General features: G+C 39.9%; 1 protein-coding gene across 4 annotated transcripts; it reads left to right on the top strand.

Moving 5' to 3' along the window:
• Nucleotides 1–242: 242 nt before the first annotated feature.
• On the top strand, nucleotides 243–16,490 carry LOC4338949 (mediator of RNA polymerase II transcription subunit 13). 4 transcript variants are annotated; one of them, XM_015784197.3, is made up of 23 exons: nucleotides 243–381; nucleotides 1,556–1,614; nucleotides 2,941–3,014; nucleotides 3,115–3,254; nucleotides 3,350–3,436; nucleotides 3,525–3,612; nucleotides 3,699–3,782; nucleotides 4,327–4,404; nucleotides 4,489–4,568; nucleotides 5,399–5,477; nucleotides 5,621–5,929; nucleotides 6,003–6,089; nucleotides 6,837–7,068; nucleotides 7,963–8,169; nucleotides 9,329–10,636; nucleotides 10,731–10,992; nucleotides 11,083–11,167; nucleotides 11,256–11,343; nucleotides 11,582–11,660; nucleotides 12,590–12,885; nucleotides 13,439–14,495; nucleotides 14,579–14,956; nucleotides 15,485–16,490. In XM_015784197.3, exons 2-23 carry the CDS (start codon nucleotides 1,591–1,593, stop codon nucleotides 16,099–16,101), a joined length of 5,739 nt encoding a protein of 1,912 aa, XP_015639683.1. In that variant the 5' UTR covers nucleotides 243–381; nucleotides 1,556–1,590; the 3' UTR covers nucleotides 16,102–16,490. The 4 variants fall into 4 exon arrangements, with proteins under 4 accessions (XP_015639683.1, XP_015639681.1, XP_015639682.1 ...); XM_015784195.3 differs by having other exon boundaries at nucleotides 1,508–1,614; XM_015784196.3 differs by having other exon boundaries at nucleotides 243–587.
• The last annotated feature ends 4,240 nt before the right edge of the window (nucleotides 16,491–20,730 follow it).

Genomic DNA, 20,730 nt, shown 5'->3' with positions numbered 1-20,730 from the left:
GTCAACTCGCGTAGCCGGCTTGTTCTTCTTGCCTTCTGGGAAGAGCCGAATGAGCGGGCCTGTTTGGATTAATTGGGCTGGATGTTGATTTGGATCGTTGTGGTTGTCTTTTGTTGGATCGGACTGGGTTGGGCTTACAAAAATGCGGTTTGGTTTGGGCTGGATGCAGGCTGACTAGAAAGTTGATCCATGGGTTGTTTTTCTTTTATTTTTTATCAGAACCGCACGGTGAGCAAGGAGGTGGTGGGGCCACGGGGGAGCGGGGGCACTCCAGGTCGAGGGCGGAGCGAACTGACCCGACCACCACCGCCCCCTTCTTCTCCGGTTCAAACCGGCGGCAAGTCGCCGACCTCTTCCGCCGCCCACCGAGCCGCTTCTCCGGTGAGCCCCTCTAAGCCCTCCCGACTCCGCCGATTTAGACCGGGCTACACTAGAAAGGGTACCCACGCCGGCGTAGTTGGGTCTCCGACTCGTTGCTGCCCTAGTCGTCGATCTCCCCGTCCCCTCGCGGCGCGAGCTTGCCCGCCGCCTGGCCCGGAGCAGCGGCGTCCGTCGTCCTGCTGCTTCCGCCGCATCCTCGCTCGCCGGTGAGCACCCGCGCGCGCATCCTCTTTCTCATAGCTCTCTCTACCCACGCCTTTTCTGCTCGCTTTAACCTTAGCTTCACTTCTAGATCCGGGAACTTCTCTCTTTGCATTAAAACCATAGTACTAGTAACAGCTTGCTTCAAAAAAATTGGGGGTTCAACTGAATCCCCGTGCCCCACCCTGCTGTTTGCACCCGGTTCTCTGCAGCTTGGTTGGGGAGGAAGACTGTGGCTGTGTTGCAATGCGAATTTGGCTTGTTCGCAGATGTTATTAGGATGGTGGACTTCAGTAGATTATGTGAGTAGGCTAAAGCCTAAAGGGAAGGTCGTTCTATCATTGTGATGTGTTTGGAGGGGCTTGACTTAAATAGGTAGCTTCCAGATCAAGTAGTTTCTATATGCAGTAGGTCATGGAAGCTTAAATCATGCATGAAAGTTACACCTCACACGAGGCAGAGGTAGGGAGTTTGGAAATATATACCTTGTTCCATGTGTTAGTAATTGCTCATGTGGAGCAAAGATATTGAGGCTCTGCCATTTGTCACATCTTCCATTGAAAGCAATTGCTTATTTCAATGACACCTAAGCATGAAAACTGAAGATCTTATCCCCTTTGCAATTTGTGCATTGGGAATAAACAATTCTCAGCCACTGCATGACCATTAAGAACATTTGCATTTCTCGTTGAACCATTTTGTGTTTACTGTTTACCATTTGCCCCATCTCATGCTTCTTAAGCGTATGATATTGCAATATGACTTGTTCCAGCTCATTAGATCTGGAGTGCAAAATTTAGAGTAATAGGCCCCCTCTATCTGCATGTCACACACATCTGATATTACTCTTTCTTGTATGTATGTAGAACCTTAGTTCCATTTGTTATACAGATGGAATCCAAACTTATTATATCTCATTTCACAGATAGAGGTACATGTTGCATGCCTCATCTTATAGGCTTGTACTTTCCAGGCTGAAACTCCGGTAATCGCATAAACCAACAGAATATGTGGACAAACATCTTCAAGCTTGTAAGTCAGATATCTCACTCCTGTTTCCCCTTATGTTCTATTCAGTTTATGTTGGGCCTCTATTTACAACATGGGAATCCGGTATCTTCCTCCATTTTATTCACATCACGAATGCAATCTTTCCAGTCTTGCTTATAATGTCATTGGGAGTTTTGTTCTATATTGGTCTTGGCAGTAGATAAAATTGTTTTGATTTCATTTCTTTGGTACATATTATTTTTTCAGATGTTTTTGGGATGCTAATTAGAGACCCTCGGTGCTATGTTTACTCTTGCATAGGATATTTGAAGGTTGACATATTTGATCGTAGTCACTTTTACCTATTTCTGATAGAAAAAGGTTGAACTATTTTGTTGTTTGATCCATTTTTTGAGGGGACAGCATCAAGGAAAGCCCTAATAAAGCAATAAACCTTTTTAAATGAAAACAACTTGAGAAAGTTAAAAAAGAACAGGACAAGCTGCTCAACCTGTCAACCAACAACATCCACTCAATTTCGACAGCTGATTTCATGAGTTTCACAGTGACTCCAACTTGCTCTAGATTGTAGGAGCATCTTTCTCCATCTGAAGCAATAAGAAGTATCTCCTTGGAAGGTTTATCTTATCCTGTCCAGCCAACAATGTAACTGCCAAGTGTAACAACTCTCTAAAGAAATCTCTAATAGTCCATGCCATCGGTCTTGCATGTGTCAAAAAGGTCCAAATTCCATTGACCCATTCATACTGTTTCAGTCCCCCCAGACACAGAATCTTGTTGCCTGGCTAGTGTGAGGGTAGCCACTTTCTATAGTAATGTATGGGATTTGTGACATGAGTACTATATGCTTGCATAAATATGATACCTCAACTTTCGCAATTATACAGTGACAAAAGTAATGGCAAAAAAGGATCATGGAGATCTTTAAGAATAATGGCCAGATAAATTTACAGCTTAGGCCTCGAGATCCTTCACAAATTGTTTTCCCTGGCACCTTGTGTCCTATCAAACTTTCTGTTTGTTGCACTGGTATACCTTAAATAAATTCTTTTGCAATAAAAAGCTCATAAAAGGAAATAAAATAACGGAACCCCTGGCTAGAGATTTTAGATAGTACATCTGCCAAATGTCAGAACTGAACGCAGGTGAGAGTTGTTACCGACTAGGATGCCACAGTTTGATTTTTGGGTAGGTCTGCCAGAGTCAGGTAGGGCTAACTTTGCAATTTTTCAGATAGGATTTGTGTGTTTCATTTTCTTTTTGTTTATTGTGTAGAAAATTTGATTGTCCACAATCATGAATCATATATAGTCTTTTAATCTTAATTTATATGTTTGGCCTTTATAGGGGGAGCTCCAAAATGTATCGTGGTTTCAGTTTCTTCCTGTTGAACCAGATCCAAGTACAGCTTCTGAGAGAAGGTGTTCTTGGCCTTTTGTGATGTCTTCTAGTTGCCTTTGTCACTCTTTACTTATGTTCTGATGCATTGATTCTTTGTTTGGATTGCTGTTCTTCTTTCAGTTCAAAAGCTGAGCAGAAAGATGCTCTTAACAACATTGTGCTGTCAGCACATCTTCACTTACAGAGTGAAGGTTTCTTAAGTACTTGGACAAATTCCTTTGTTGGTCCATGGGATCCATCCCAAGGAGAGCATAACCCTGGTAATAGTTTGTGTGTGCTGTCTTCATGCACCTATATATTGTTCCACCTAAGTTTGGCATAAGCTGACTGCATATCAAAATGGTCATAATGACAGATGAGAAGATCAAGCTCTGGTTGTTTCTTCCTGGCCGTCACTCGTCTGTACCTGAAATAGCTCAGCATGCTGTAGCCAAATTAAGAGGTTGATTGTGGTTGGATTTTTTATTACATAAAATATTAGTCCAGTGCTTATTTATTTGCTGGTTTCTGTTGCTTATGCCTTTTTGCAGTTGTTTCAAATGGTTTATGGGTAGCCCCAGGCAACTTGGAAGAGGTTGCAGCTGCACTCTGTCAGGCCCTAAGAAATTCTTTAGAAAGGTTCCCTTTTTTTTCTTATAGTATGGAAATTGCAATCTGTCTTGTTGATATATGATTATCCAGTTTGATGTTTTTTTTTTGTCCAGAACACTACGAGGACTTTCCTATGCAAGATTTGGTGATGTCTTTACAAAATATTACCCCCCTACAAGAAATCAGAACAGCTTTAGGTTTGTTATTTAAGATAGCCATGTTTTCATGTTTTTCTCTCATTCCTCATTAGTTAGTTCTATATGATGTTTGCCAATTACTTGACGATAAATAGTATGCCCAAATTCCATGCATTGTTTTTTGGCACTTGGGAGATATGGTTCATCATTATTGTTAGTGTCGTAATCAGAAAGTTGTGCAGTACAATAGGTAGTGTATAAGATGCAATGGAGTCTTGCCATTGTTTATTTGCTTCGACAAACTACTGCTTACCTAGTAACAAAACAGCTATAGTTCAGTTCAATGGGGCTTTGGCTTAATTGAATAGGTAATATTTTTTTCATTGTAGTGGTTTCAATAATATCTCATTTCCGTTGCTACCTCTATATGATAATGGGATTGTAATGACACTCTTAGGTATATTATGTGGTTATATATCTTGTGTAAGAGCATTTGAATTACTAGCCAGCAGTACAGTCTCATAGCTTTCCTTTTTCTTTTCTGCCAACGGCAATTTTACCAAGTTTTTCTTGATTTCTTGTATTCTCATTGCCACTGTGATAGGCGAGCACAGCCTACAATAGAATTTGTCTTTGCTGCCACCGAGGAAGCAATCTTTGTGCATGTGATAATATCTGCAAGGTAAGCCATCAATGTTAATGGCGACCTGTTATTATTCCATTCTTCTTCATTTTATTTATATATGCCAATGGTCTATTTTATCAGGTACATGAGGAATCTTTGCAGTGATGATATAGAGAAAGTTCTCACACATTCTCCTCGCTCTGTTGGCGAAGGTCTTCCAGGTGCTCTTCGATTTCCAAAATTCTATGTCTACATATTTATTTATGGATAAATTGCAGTGCTTGTAAAACATATATATTTTTCCATCTAATACGGTAAGGAACATTCTAAAAGTGCAATCGATCAAAATCCTATCAGTAATTTCTGGTTTAAAAAGTGCAGATATGGTAAATTTGCCACTTGTATGTGTTTTGTTTTCAAAATTTCCCTTTTTCTATCTGTATTGGATAGTAGTATATGATAGTAAGACTTGTTAGTGCTTGATGGTCGAAGTTCTATATACATATATGGTAGTCTTTTCTATGCTCCTTTAAAGTACTCAAGTGGTGGTGGTGAATGGTGAATCTTCCTTAACCTACCACTATCTCCAGACACGTGGGACTATCAAACAGTGATATGAACGACTGATCTACTGTGTTATGTTAAAACTTCTATACAAAGTATTTAAGGGGAAGATATCAAATTCCCACATCAATATGAATTCTTGGATTAATATTTGAAACAGTGATATGAATTTTTCTTTTAATTCTGTTGCAACGCAAGGGCATTCAGCTAGTAAAAGAAAAACATATATGGTCGTCCATGAAGTTTACGAAAATGTTAGCTTCAGTGTGTGTAGGTAGAAGTACAGGCTTATGATCATTATGTTCTTGGTGTTGTCTTGAATCAGGCCACTGGGATATGAAGATTTCTTGAGATAGTTTAACTGAATTCAATGAACATTCTACATTTAGACCAAGCACACGAGATTTAACTTTACTTTTGTCAGCTGTTTTCATGTGTAAATTATGCTCTGCCGTTATATCATGGTTTGTTATATCAAATATTGCAGTAATAGTTGCTCCTAGTGGAATGCTGGGTAGGCTTGTTGGTTGTTGTCCAAGTGATCTTGTGAGACAAGTATATTCAAGGTATTTCATAAACCACATGTCGAATCAATACGTTAAGATGATATTTGTTCTTTTGGTGAACATTTGACATGAATAAATATTCATACACAAAGAAGCAGACTTTGATCCTGACTGTTCATGTTAAATTTCTGTAACAATGTCAGCAAATTATCGGCAGCTACTTTACCTGGTTTTACTCAACCTACCATGTGCCAATTGAGAGGGCAAAGCTACTATGTTGAAGTTGCCCTTGGTTTTCCAGCTGCCACAACTGACAAAGTTCCTGAATCGGAAAATAATCAAATAAAAAAAGAATTAGATTCAGCGAAGGACCCTCAGTTAAGTGCTGATGAACATCAAAAGCTAGAATCTGCTGATAGTGTTCCAGTTCTTGAAAGGACATTTATATACCCCCCCGAGGCTGTTATGGTACCCATGGTCCATCAGGCATTTGTTCGCTTTTCTAGTAAAAGGTACTACCGCTGATCTTCTCTCATAATCTTGTTATATTTGGACAGAGCATGCTTCATATTATGTTACTTGCAGAATGTGTTCACAGGCCTGTGTGGGAAATTCATCATGGGAGGGATGGCCATTCTGGAACTTTTCTCCATCTTCTTACTTTCGGAACAGGTGAGTCTTGAATACTTCCTGATTGTCTTGATTGCCAACATTAGTTTTAGATTTCTAGGGTGAACGTATCTCAGGGATTTTTCATTTAGCCAATCACATTTTGCATGCTCGCTTAGCATGCATACTTAGTGTTGAACGACCAGTCTGAAGTCAGCATCATGCATCAGCATGCAATTTTATGAACACTTGGGCAGACAAGAAGCTTGCGTTGGCTCTTGGCTAACTATGTTTACCTGATTATTAAAGTTATATTCTGCTTTGTCCTAATGTTTGTAGCCAAAACTAGAGCTGATCAAGTGAATCAGTATTCAGACTCTTTACCATTCATTTTTCTTAAGTTGAGTTTGCAGCTGGAGCAGGAACATGACTTATGTGAACCAACATCCGATGTTTTTGGCCAGAGCTTGGTGCTTATTTCAGCATACCAAATGAAAATAAATATCCAATGAACTGCAAATATGAACTTATTATATTTAGAGTAGTTCCATTGTGCAATGCAAAGATCACTGTCTATCAAGCACATATGAAAGCTATATACAGCGTAATATATTTTTACTACCCATGGTTCATTATACTAAAAAAAATGTCATGAAAATATAATGGCACTCATTGACCATGCTATTGTGTTGTAACTAGAAGATAAGTTGCACTTATTAATGCCTATCCTTTATGTTCTTAATATATCCTGATTGCTAATTTTGTTTTGTCCATGATTTTTTTCCATCTTGTGTTGTGATTCGGTATCAGCTCTTGCCTTGGATCATCTCGTGGACTTGGAGTGAACTCTAATTTTCTAAGACTAAGGAGACAGAAGAACAGCAATTACAGCAGCATGGCCAGTAGTATCAGTAGTGTTAGTAGCACTTCCAATGGAAGTGAACATGCAGTTGCTGCTGAAGGTGGTGACCTTTCAGCTGATGCAGACTCTATGGCATGCCATCAGTCTGATCTGCCATCCAACATTGCTGGTAGCAAGATGGTACTTTGTTACAATCCTTCTTAATTTACCTCCCCCCAAAAAGTGAACCTTAATTCACACATAGCCTTATAGCCTTTTTATACTTTGCTATTAAAATACTGTTTCTTTTTTAATCACTAGTTAAGCTATTATTAACACAATAATATGTATACTCTTCCATCCTTCTTACGATCTTATTGGTGATTCATCTTTAATGAGGCACAGATGCAAATATAGGGTATGCTTAAATAACATATTTATTTTGGAAACGCATAAGACATGTCAACCATGTGTTGCTACATCCTTCTTATGGTCTACAGAAATGGTGTATGCTATTAGTGATGCCCAAACATTTTTTTGTGCCATCTCCCAATAGGCTTTAATCTAATGTAATATGTTAATTAGAGGACTGACATACTTAATATATTCTTTTCTTTCCTGTAAATGGTATCACTATAATTAACAAATGGTTTGGTATTGTGGATAAATGAAATGAAAATCTGGATAGAAATAGATAAACCAAATGCCAGTAGACCTTTTGTACATGACACGACACATTATGAAGTTCATAGAAGCTTATAGATGTACCTTCTTACGTGTAAAAGTGTTTGTGTCTAATTTGTGAGTAAATACGATCCACTCAGACCTATGTTCACTTAAAACACGGATGTCCATGTATTTGCCCATTGATGCTAAACCTATCAGATCAAATATTTTCTTCCCACATGCAAGCCAAGTGTGGATGAAGACTCTGGTGAATGAATTTTCTGCATCTGGCACCTTTTATATTCTTAACTTTTGTGCAACAATATGAAAATGGTATTACACGATCATGCTATTGTTGTGCCGTGTGCCCGTGTTACATGAACGTAATGGCATTGCTGTAACCTTGATGTTCTGTACCTGTGAAACCAGGTATCCAAGCGGCCTCGTTCTGAAATACCAGAAGTTTCTTCTCGTGCTGGTAAAGAATCCGTGGATAACAATCAAGGGGTAAATGGTCAAGGTAGATGTTCTTGGGGCTGGGATGAGGAGGGGGTTGCGATGGACATCAATTTACTAATATCAGAGTTTGGAGATTTTAGTGACTTCTTTCAAGAAGAGGAGTTAGACTTTGGTGAGGTATGCTGTCATGTCCCATGATCTTTCTGTAGTTTACCAATCAACCAAGGATTTACTCGGACTAATGATAATACTGTGAATCTATGCTACTTTGAGATATTCTGTCAAGTATAGAAGTAGTCAAATTCTGTTAACTAAGATTATATTTTGTAATTCCTACTGTTGCATTTTGTGCTGCTGCGTAACCTTTTTTTTTTTTTTTTTTTACAAAAATGGGCAATTTTCACAAAACCATGCATAACGAAGTATTATAATTTGTTTCAAGGAACCCATGTTTTGGGGCAAAATGTTTTGAGGAACTCAGATTTATATAAAATACTCATTTTCATGATTATATATGGTATTTTTAATATATATTCACATATAAGTAGGCTCAAAATGCACTTCCTCATGTCTAATTTATCTTCATCACTCTCGCACTCAATGATTGCACATACTCAACACAGTCCTCACTGTTGATGACAGATTAACCGGTTACATAAACACAAAATGGTTTATACTTTTGATAATTAACACATGTTGAAAATGCGGATAATACATATATACTTAATTAACAAAATATCACATACTATTTTTTGCAATTATTATGCATAAATCTATTAGCCAAATAGACAATATAAGTTTAAATGTAGTGTTTCTTGAAACATTTTGCCTCCAAACATGGGGTTCCTTGAAACAAATCGCAATATAAGGGGTTTTCCGTTACACATGCTCCCAAACCCGGGATTTTGTGAAATTTACTCAAAAAACCACTACTGCTTGTTTTAAGAGTCTAGATTATAACTGCCTCTACTGCTTGTTTTAAGAGTCTAGATTATAACAGGTGGCTTCATTACTGCCCTTTTAAGTGTATAAATTGCAAAGAACGACCATTTATAGAATTCCTCACAGCTTACATGCCTTGAAACATGTTGCTTGCGATTTCGCCTAAAGCCTGTGGAGGAATTTTCTTCTACTGCACAACCTCATGTTGTTTGCCTTCTAATTTAGACAGTTGTCAAACTATTCATGAACAGAAAATATTAGGAAATTCTGCTCGGCAGATCTAAACAATTTCGAGCACAATAATTGCATTTTCCTTGAACAGAAATAGAACATGATTGTTGCATCCATTGTGGCTCAGAATTGCAATGTTCTAACCTACCTACAATTTATATAGCCTCCAGGTACTGCTGAATCACATTCTCTGGTGATCCCCGGTCCTGACTGTGGGGATGCCACATTCACAGATAGTCCGTCGACAGCTATGGATATACCTGAACAAAGATTTTCTCCAGTTGGTCTCTCATCTTTGGAGGTATTTAACCACCAAACTGTAGCACCTATTCATGATGTTGTTTCTAAGGTTCAAGAGCCTCAGAAAGATATTGCGTCGCCTACAAGCTCCCAATCAGTTGTGTTATCGTCTGGTAGATCTAGTCATCTGACCAGAGCTGAAGCATTGCTCACTTATGCACCCGAGTATGCAGCTATTGAAATTTCCACCGGTGAGACACCAACATCGTTGTTTACAAATCCTTACCAGCCCAGATCCATAAAACCAGGGAGTTCTAGTTTTAACTCAAGAGTTTATTCATATGATGCTGCACAAAGTTCTCAAATGGAGTCTGGAGAAGACAAGCCTGAGAAGTCTGTTAGACTAGCATCTGGTAATCTTTCACGTGATATTGGTTCATCAAACTTATACACAGTTGTCCAAGTTGGGAAAAAAGAAAGTGACAAAGGATTAAAAAACACTGACATACAATCAGGCAAGGAGGAAGCATCAAGACCTATTTCTGGTGAGACTTCACTTGATTCTTCTGTGGTTTCTCAAAGGAAGAGTGACAGCATGTTTAATGCTGGATACTTCCTACTATCTATGAAGACTGCTCTTGCAACTGAAATGGAATGTATCAAGTTCCAGGCTGCCATGTGTAGAATAAGGCATACACTATTGTCTTTGAGTAGCAAAGCATCTGCTGAGCTAAAAAGTGCATTATCCAGTCTTGTGCATACAGATGTCAGCAACAAGTTAGATCTTGTCCCCAAATATGACATAAAAAGGAAAGAAAATATACCAGCTAGGCTATCTATTGATGTTGATCATGAAGTATATGACAGATCATTAGAAAATGTTGGAGTTTGGAAGCCTGTGGGGACACCTAAAGGGCCAACACATCTAGAGTCTTTTTCTGCTAAAACGTATACTGGTACAAGCCAAGGTCTGCCTGTAAAAAGACAGCCTATTGTGGATCTTCTCAGCGCCATGGCTCTGATAGTTCAACAATCTACTTCGTTTGTTGATATCGCACTTGATATGGATGATGGAGATGGCTCTTTTTTCTGGCTTTCCTTGGATGAACAAAAGAGACGTGGATTCTCTTGTGATCCTTCAATGGTTCATGCTGGCTGCGGCGGAATATTAGGAACGTGCCATTCAAAGGATTGTGCTGGTGTTGATTTAGTTGACCCACTTTCTGCAGAGGTAAAACATGGTTCTGTTCATGTTCCTATCATTATATCGTTCACATTTTCTCCTAATGCCAAAGTTTATGCCCAATCTCTTCTTTTGGATACAGGTTTCAGACTCATCTGTGATTAGCTTGTTACAGTCTGATATAAAAGCGGCTCTTAAAACTGCCTTTGCCAACATGGACGGTCCATTATTAGTGACTGATTGGTGCAGGGGTCGAAGTAATGCAGCTGAGTATGCATCTATGGGAGATGCATACTCTTTTCAGCACCCAACTGGTGATATCCGGGAGTCCTCAAGCAGTATATCCATAGGTGGAGATTCAATGAGCCCACCCCAATCAAGTCATGTTATATCTAATGACCGAGGTATTCCCACTTGATACTTCTTTCACAAAAGTAATATTTCAGAGCAAGCAAGAAATTATGATTCATCCGAGAGATCAAATGTCTATGCAGGCACTTCGGAGCTGGAGCACCATAGGGGATATCACCGTGTTAGACCAACCGTTGCTGTCCTCCCTTTGCCTTCTCTGCTTGTCGGGTAGCCTAATTTCTTTCCCTGGATTATTGTTGGCCTTAACTAAACATATTGTCTGTGTGAGTTACTGATTCAAGTATTGTAACCGCAGTTACCAGGATGATTGGTTAAAGACCTCTGCTAATTGTCTTAGCTTGTGGGAGAAGGCTCCTCTGGAACCTTATGCTTCACCAAAGCCTGTAAGTATTATTGGATTTTGTGGCTTATAATCCATAAGTTTGATACTTTTGGATCTATTAATTGTTTAAAGTATCGCCTCTCATCCATAATTACTTTACATCAGTGCATAGTAACTATAATCCATATAGTTTTTGTAGCCATAACAGCGAAATGTTGCTAGAATCGATAAAGGTTTCATTATATTTAATTAATTAATCATTATCGACTTATATATCTCTTATGTGTGTGCTCTTTTAGGTTACTTATTATGCTCTGTGCCCTGATATTGAAATGCTTACTTCTGCGGCCACTGATTTTTTCCTGCAGCTTGGAACAAGTAAGTTCTTCCTCTTCCTCTTGCTTTTGTTACCACCTATGAATGTACAACTGTTATTGGAACACACATTCAGGATTACGGACCATGGTCAGCTAATTGCAGTTTCCACTGGCTTCTGAAAAATGAAAATCTATTTATTTTGGACAGTTTGATATAATATAGTTACACATTTGGTTGTGCCGAATGCTTAGAATATACTTGTATATTTACAAACCAAAAGAAGAACGAAAGAAAACCAGCTAATTTTGGCAAATGGGATTCCCAATTTCGTGAAGCTCTTGAACAAGTGTGACACACAGTCCAAATGTGATTGAGCTTGTCATAGTAATAATGGTGGGAGGCAGTCTGACATTGCTTGGTTAGGGAATGAAAACTCAACACTTTAGGTTGAATTACCATTCAACATATTCAACTAATGGGATGGTACGTATTCTGTGATAACAGATGAAGAACGGAGGGAGAAGCTAACCAAATTGACACCTTTCGGCAGTAATGCTAACTGCTGTAATGCTGTTAACTGTTTCTAATTTACCATTTCTCCCTCAATATTTTCTTTGACCGAAGAACAGTATATTTCTTCCTCAATATTGACTACCGAGTGCCAAATAATATCCTGGGTGCTTCATATGAAATTAAGAGACAAAATTGCTAATTAACCATAAGCTTAGATGATACGTAAATTTAACATGACATTTTTACAGTTGATCTTTTCTGTGCTTCTAAGATGACATATTTGACATCAAAATCATGTCTGTGACTTTGAACATTTTAATCTAGTCATTGTTGGTGACAGTATATAGGTTTAATGTTACCATGATCTTTTGGTACTGAAGTTGCTTGCCATATTTTGTTAATCTTGTAATCAATCCATTGTGCTGGAAGTGTTTTCGTTATTGTTTATTGCACTTATTGATTGTTCTTTCCTACAGTTTATGAAGTTTGCAAACTGGGAACTCACTCTCCACAAAACAGTGGAGGGCAAATGGAACTATCCCCTGGAAAATATTTGTCTTCAGGGCTCGTTCTCACCGAGTGTCCTGATCAAGTGAAGATTGGAAACGGCCACTCAAGTTCCATCAGTTCAACAAGCGAATATCTTCAAGCTCTTTCAAGAAACTGGACTGTGAAAAGCTTTGTGACATCTCTGACAAGGGTGATAAAGGACATAAAACTAAATTCAAGCATCTTGGCAAATCAGAAAGAAAGCACTAGTGGACCTTGCACTGTAAGGCCTTTTTTTTGCATTTTGTCCCTTTCACATCTGTTCGATTGAAATAATTTAACAAAACAAAAGCAGCATCTCTCTCCTGTAATGTCTTTGCACTTTGCACAGATAACCTCACTGTTTATTCTTATTTGTTTTCTCTTTAGTCCATCTGCCCTAAGCATTGAATTTCAGAAGATTCACTTGCTTCCTTTCCTTCAATTTTTTTCATGAGAACAGTAGGGGATACGTAGAAAGCCCCAACATTAAAACTGTACAGAAGAATTTTCAAATGAAAAGCATAGATAACTGTTTGACATGTAGTTATTCAATTGTAATATAACAATTTAGTACCACCTTTATTTCGTATATAATTTGTTCTTCTAGGCTATTTTCTAGACATTGTACTTGTACTATTTTCATTCTTTGTTCTTTTCAAATTGTGCTGGAAAACACTGTTTCAACACACCATTATATAGAACACATTATTTTAACACAAATTGTTTGTTCTTTGTAAATTGTGCTGGAAAACAGGCCAACAGTAGCAATATGATAACACTTATTATCCATGCAGGTAATTTATGTAGTCTGTCCATTTCCCGAACCTTCTGCTGTCCTAGAGACACTGGTAGAATGTTCTGTTGCTCTTGGGTCGGTAATGTTATCCCCAGAGAGAGAAAGGAAATCATTCCTATATTCTCAGGTTGCCAAAGCCCTAAACTGCAATGCTTCTGTTGATGAATCATCAGCATCTAATGTTGTGATGCTCTCTGGTTTCAGTATACCTAAGCTTGTCTTGCAGATTGTTACTGTTGAAACTTTATTGAGACTCCATAAGCCAAACAATGAGCTTGCTGTTTTGAAGGACATGGCATTCACTGTGTACAACAAGGCTCGCCGAATTCCAAAGGCCATTAGCACAAGTGACATGTTTCAGTCACCTGCGTACATGGGCAGGTCTCAGTCCACCATGATGCATGCTACATCTCCTGGTCCTACCCTTTGGAAAGAATGTTTAGTTCCTCGAATGTCTGGATCAACTCTCTCTAGAGAAACAGAGTTTGATGCATCCATGAGGTCATCAGTAACATGGGACAACTCATGGCCTGGTCGTGCTGGAGGATTCATGGACCCAAATAAGATCCCAGATGTATGTGTTCAAGATGACAGGAAGTATGCCTTTGAGCCACTTTTCATACTAGCAGAGCCTGGATCTGTCGATTACAGTAGTGGAATGGAATCTTCAAAATCTGGTGTTGATGCTAGTGGCAGTGGAATTTACAGCTCAATTTCAGGTGGTGGCTCTGATAGTGGAGCAAGTGCAAGTGCTTTACTGGAAGGATCTGATAACGACAATGCTGCAAGTCTTCATTGCTGTTATGGCTGGACTGAGGACTGGCGATGGTTAGTATGTATCTGGACAGATTCTAAGGGAGAGTTGTTGGACAGTTTAATATTTCCTTTTGGTGGTATTAGTAGTCGCCAAGACACGAAAGTTCTCCAAAGCCTTTTCATCCAAATTCTGCAGCACGGTTGCCAAATAATGTCATCTGCACCTGAGTCTAGCAATACAAGACCGAGAGATGTAATAATAACCCGTATTGGAGGTTTCCTTGAACTTGAAATCCAGGGTACTTAACACTTCTACCATAAATTCTGTAGTTTTTATTTCTTGACTATATCGTGTCATTATGGTATATATTTTTTTATGCAGAATGGCAAAAAGCAATTTACTCATTTGGTGGTAATGAAGTCAAGAAGTGGCCTGTGCAATTACGCCGATCTATACCTGAGGGTATTCCATCTAATTCTAATGGGCCAGCACTCCAGCAACAAGATATGGGCTTAATGCAAGACAGAAATATGCCATCCTCACCTAGCCCTTTGTACAGCCCTCATGCAAAATCTAGCTTCATGAAAGGTGCACTTGGGCAATCAGGCAACAAAAAGCAGATCCTAGTGGAACAAGCTGGAATGGACAGTTCAAAGGGTTCATTGCATTTGGTTCGCAGCATCAGTTTGGTTGCAATTTCCCAAGATCATTCGCTGCATCTCACATGCCAAGCGGATCTGTTGACCAGACCTACTCCTGGTAAGTAGTGCTTGTAACATCCTTATATATTCATCTACAAGTTTGTGGCTGTTTAATGTAGTGCTTATTTAATGCTGCTTCTTACAACAGTAGTAGTTACTTACGTCATGACCTTATCATCTATGACTTATGATCATAGTGCTACCTCCGTTCTCAAGAGAATGACGTCCTAGAATGCATACCGTGAAACCTTGAACTCTTAAATCATCAATAGATTAAAAATGTTAAGAATTGATATGTGAAAATGATATTAGTAGATTTCTCATGAAAAACTTTCATATGGTTATATTTTTTATAAGTTATATAAATATATATTAGAAAGCAATGATAACATATGTAAATTGGAGACTGTGTCGATGTCCAAAACATGAAACAAAAGAGAAACTGGGGTAGTACCTTTTCTTTTGGTTCATCCTACTAAAAACACATATATGAGCAAAAACAACCTGAATCAAATTAGCAGCTATTTTTTGAGTTTTGTTTCCTATCAATCCCTTTCATGTTCGGTTAAAATGCTCTTTTTTACAGGTGAAGGGAATCAAACAAGCAGTGGTCCTTCTAGTTACTTGGAAGGGTTTACTCCAGTGAAGTCTATTGGGTCAATGTCAGCATCATATCTCCTAGTTCCCTCACCAAGCATGCGATACCTTTCGCCAGCAACATTACAGCTTCCAACATGCCTTACATCAGAGTCTCCACCTCTTGCACACTTACTGCACAGCAAAGGGACAGCGATTCCCCTAGCAATGGGCTATGTAGTCTCCAAAGCCGTCCCACCGGTAAGAAAGGACTCCGCACGCCTTGCCAATGAGGACAGACCCTCCGTCCTCTCGGTTAGCATCATTGATCACTATGGAGGCAGCATTGCTGCTGTTCAAGAGAAGATGAGCCGAGGTTCTGGCAAGCAGACGAGGAACTTTACTCAGGAAGCAGCAGGTCGTGATCATGAGACGGAGATGCACAACGTGTTGGAAGCAGTGGCTGCCGAGCTCCACTCCCTTTCATGGATGACAGTGAGCCCGGTGTACATGGAGAGACGAAGCGCCCTGCCGTCCCACTGTGATATGGTCCTTCGCTTGAGGAGACTTCTGCATTACGCTGATCGGCATCTCTCCCAATCGACAGAGAAAGGAGATGTAGCTTAGAGACTACTAGAGAGGACAACTAATTCTCATGTAGCTTTCACCACAGGAAAAATAAGGGCTTAGATGATGCTGAAACCGTTGTCTGTATGTATATTAGGCAGGTAGATGAGGGTCACATTGACGAGCTCTCTAGCCCGATTTTGCCTTGTTAGTGGATTGAAGAGAATGCTAATTTCTTGGGCTGAGGATGTAATTACGTGCGCATCGACACCTCTCCCAGGGCCAGGACCAAGTTGTAATATTGTAGAGCTAACTGGTTTATAATTTGGTGGTATTTGTTATTGATGGGTTGGCTTAACCATTGGTTCCAAGAAAATCAATTGGTACAGATCGATGACGCTGTATTTAAACCCTCCATATCTAATTGTAAGTTGTCTTATGCTTCTCAACCTTTTTCTAAAATGTAAGTTATTAGAGCACTTATTTTTCTCAAATGAATGCTATTTGTGATTGTGAACCATCTTTTGCAGTATAGTATAAATGAAAGATAACAAAATTGTTTGCAATATTACTTTATTAGTCCTCATGCATAAATTTAAAGTGGCTATTTAGATTTTAGAATCAGAGGGAGTAAGCAAGAAGCTTACGCTTACGCTAGAGCTGGGATAGGGCTTAGTTTGGACCAACCTTTTTTCCCCCCGATTTAATGGAAGCAGCATACACACGGACACGATGCCACGTATACATACAAATGCAAAGAAAAACAGGACACCTCTGGCTGAACCTACTATAATTTCTTCGAACAAAGGAAGAAATCGCCTCCAAGCCGCTGCTGAAAGAACAGAAGAACCGACAGCAGTATTGCTCCACATGGTATGGCAATGTCCCATGCGAGGCTGAAGAGATCATCGCGAGGGTTTTCATACCTGGAAGATGGTCTCAAGCTGGGTACAAAATGTAAAATCATGTATGGCTCTTCCAATGTAAAATCCCGGGGAAAGTACCTTCACTTTGGAATTGGAGCCTGCGCCGTTTAAAATAACCTGAGGGAGCAATTAAGAACCCGTCGAGTATTAATCCCCCATGTGACACCATGATCCCGGCTAATGCACCAAGAAGGGAGCGTCCAAAAGCGGCACGGGGGCACCCAGGCAAGCTGCCTATGATACCTGTACAGCAAACTCTTCTATATATGATCTGTTCGTTCGACAGATGAACCGTTTGGACGGCTGCGATGATCAGGACGGCGTATACGTGACGATGTGACCTAACCTATAGCGAGCTATGTATGTATTTCGGCGCGAGCTTTGATGTAGCAGCGGCCGGCATACATTACCAAAAACATTTTCCCAGGCAGCCAAAATGACTCTATGCAGGCGATCAAACACGCTGATTGCAACTGAAGGCATGCAAAAATATGATATTTTTTCAGACGGACATCCGACTATCGAGAAAAATAGATTTTCGCAGGCGGGTCAATTAAGACACCCACCTTTGAAAATGTTAGCGTCAAATTTAAAATTCCACATCAAATTTGATATTAGGTTTTTCAATTAAAATATTACAATTATTATTGAGATAATACATACATACATACATACATACATATATATATATATATACATATATATATATATATATATATATATATATATGCGCAAACTTTGGGTGAGTGTTTGTGCGGGCTGCATGGGGTGGGGGTGGGTGGGGGTGTACGTGAGGGGAGCGTTTTAGTTATAGCGCACCCTGGATGCGGTTTAGCGCATCCCTACATACATACATATATATATATATATATATATATACACACACACACACACACACACACACACACACACACACACACACACACACACACACACACACACACACACACACAGAGAGAGATACACACATGTCCCTTCGGTTCCGGCCATTAATATTTACAACAATTAATATCAGGGACTATACATTAATCTCGAGAAGAAGGCTTCGCACCAGACATCTGCTTAGTGTGCTTTGTACTGGCAAAAGTCATGGTCAAACCTTGTGCCGACCCAAAAAAAAGTCCGAGGTTCGACCCTGGCCCTAGCCCGACAACGACATAAAAGTCCAGGCCTGAGCCTCAGTGGGCTTTCTTTGGCTTTTCTCATTTTCTTTCTTGGGCCAAACCATGTGACTGACTGGGCCGGAGGCCACCACCGCCTGGCACTTCACCTGGACGTAGGGGTGTAAGTGAGTACGCGGCTTATTTTAGTGGGTTTTGTGGTTAGCTACTTACACCTCTAGCTAAACACCGTCCGTACCTTGTTCGTTTAACCAACAACGCACGGATCAATGACGATGGCCTTGAATTAAGCTGCCGTACCGTAATCATGGTTACCATGACGTTTTCAAGTAAAGCGAGAAAAGGGTAAGCATGCTATTCATGATTTGCCATCCATATCGGCAAGTTTGATAGCGGAGTCAACAATAATATTCCGATCTTATCATATACTAGTAGCTCCCATTCATGACACTATCTCAGTTTGGTTGATAATGATACAAGCCAGCTTAGGACAAATTATGGTCTGTTGCTATGCAGATCGAGAGGGAAAGCTGCCTAAAAATCTAGTAAGCTACTTTACTACTACCCATCTCAAAATAAGTACAGCCATAGATATCTAATATTTTGATCGTCCGTCTTATTTAAAAAATTTATATTTTTTTTAAAAAAATAATTACACATAAAATACTATTTATGTTTTATCATATAATAACAACAAAAATATTAATCATAATTTTTTTTTAAATAAGACGAATGGTCAAGTGTTGAACATGAACAATGGCTGCACTTATTTTTGGACGGAGGGAGTATCTTAGTAATAGTTTATACTCCCTCCATCCACTTTTGATAGACATATTTTCAAATCTGAAAAATTTACTTTTGATAGGCATATTTTCAAATCTGAAAAATTTACTTTTGATATGCATATTTCAATCCAACCATCTATCATAATGACTTTCTCGGATTTAATGCGTGACTCTCCATTCTTCCACACAGAATTGGATACATGGGTATCGACAAATGTAAATATTAATGAATCGTTTGTTTACGAGGAATAATTAGTAAGAGTAGCATGTTTAAATGGATGATAAGTAGAATTACTTATTCTTGATTATTGTGCTAAGATAAAATATAACTATCAAAAGTAGATGAAGGGAGTAGCTTAGGTTAGTGACGAACAATATTTGTGCAGCAGTGCAGGTGCCAACCAAATAAACCTCACAAAAAAAAGTACTACTAGCTAGCCGCTACTACCGCATTTGTTGTGATATACTAATCGGTGATTAGACTCACGCCCACAAGATGATATGATGTGAGGAAGGTGAGACACATTCTTCTTTGAGAGCCGCCGCTTAATCATTACACAGATCGTTCGATTGACCGCTGATAGACCGGTACTACTCCTAAGCACCCAAAATCTGGTTAGTAATTCAATGACGCGACTAAATTAACTTGATTAATCATTTAATGTACTGATCATGACGTGCAAGTCCAAAACACTGAATTGTCCCTAGTACGGTCGTACCAAAAGCTGAAATTTGCTCAGCTTCAATATACTCCCTCCGTCTCATAATAGCTGTATTTAGATCCAAACTTTAAATCTAAACTTTCAACTTTTTTTCATCACATCAACCTGTCATATACACATAACTTTTCAGTCACATCGTATTAATTTCAACCTAAACTTTCAACTTTGAAAGGAACTAAACACAGCCAATATAATAAATTTTGGGTAGATATAACATACTCCCTCCGTCCTTAAAAAAAAGACAATCCCTATATCCCCGAGGCAAGCTTAGTATTAACGTAAAATTACCAAAGTGCCCTCCTTAACTGCATTCGTCGATAACACTGCCATTCTCTGCACACATCAGTACTACTACTAAAACTCCAGTACTTTGGAGGAAAGGCAAAAAAAAATTGAGTTGCATTTGCCTCAAAAAAAGATTACATTCCGCCGGAAGAAAGGAAACAACCTGCAAGAACTATACCAAGAAAAAAGAACAGATAAGAACCAAGAATAGAGGGAAAAAATTGAAATCAAGTTCCTAAATCAGATCTGCCACATATAGCCCTGCAAACTTTAGCCTTCACCTCCTGCATCACAACAGCATGGCCCTACCATCGCCACTGCATCCATCTCCCGCCGTCGTCGCCGCCGCATCCATCTCCCGTCGCCGTCGCATCCATCTCCGGATGCCGTCGCCATCGCCGCCGCATCCATCTCCTGCTGCTGCATCCATCTCTAGACACTGTCGCCGCCGCATCCATCTCCGGACGCCGACCGCCGCATCCATCTCCAGGCGTTGTCTCCGCCGCCATCGCCGCATCCATCTCCGGACGCTGTCGCCGCTGCATCCATCTCCCACCGCCGTCTCAACGCCGCATCCATCTCTGGGCGCCGTCGCCGCCGCCATCACCGCATCCATCTCCGGACACCGGCGCCGCCGCATCCATCTCCCGCCACCGTCTCCGCCGCACCATCCACCGCCGCCGTAGCCATCCGCCGCCGCCGTCGCCGGGGCATCGATCCGCCACCGCCATTGTAGAGAGGAGCGAAAGGAAAGGAGGGGCAGATCTGGAGGGAGAGATTGCACTAAGGAGAACTGAGGAGGTAGAGGGAGAGAGAAACCAAATGAGAGGGAGGGGATAAGGTTGCCGTG

This window comes from Oryza sativa, chromosome 5, assembly GCF_034140825.1.
Source record: "Oryza sativa Japonica Group chromosome 5, ASM3414082v1".
NCBI lineage: Eukaryota > Viridiplantae > Streptophyta > Magnoliopsida > Poales > Poaceae > Oryza > Oryza sativa.
The sequence above is the reverse complement of the archived record's forward strand: the minus strand, read 5'-3'. Positions and strand labels throughout refer to the sequence as shown.

What these genes read in the sequence shown, in the direction of transcription:
- LOC4338949 (XM_015784197.3), top strand. Translation starts at nt 1,591, where the DNA reads ATGTGGACAAACATCTTCAAGCTT. An exon ending in AGAAATCAGAACAGCTTTAG is followed by an intron (nt 3,783 to 4,326) that starts GTTTGTTATTTA and finishes CCACTGTGATAG; the next exon opens with GCGAGCACAGCCTACAATAG. An exon ending in TGTTATATCTAATGACCGAG is followed by an intron (nt 10,993 to 11,082) that starts GTATTCCCACTT and finishes ATGTCTATGCAG; the next exon opens with GCACTTCGGAGCTGGAGCAC.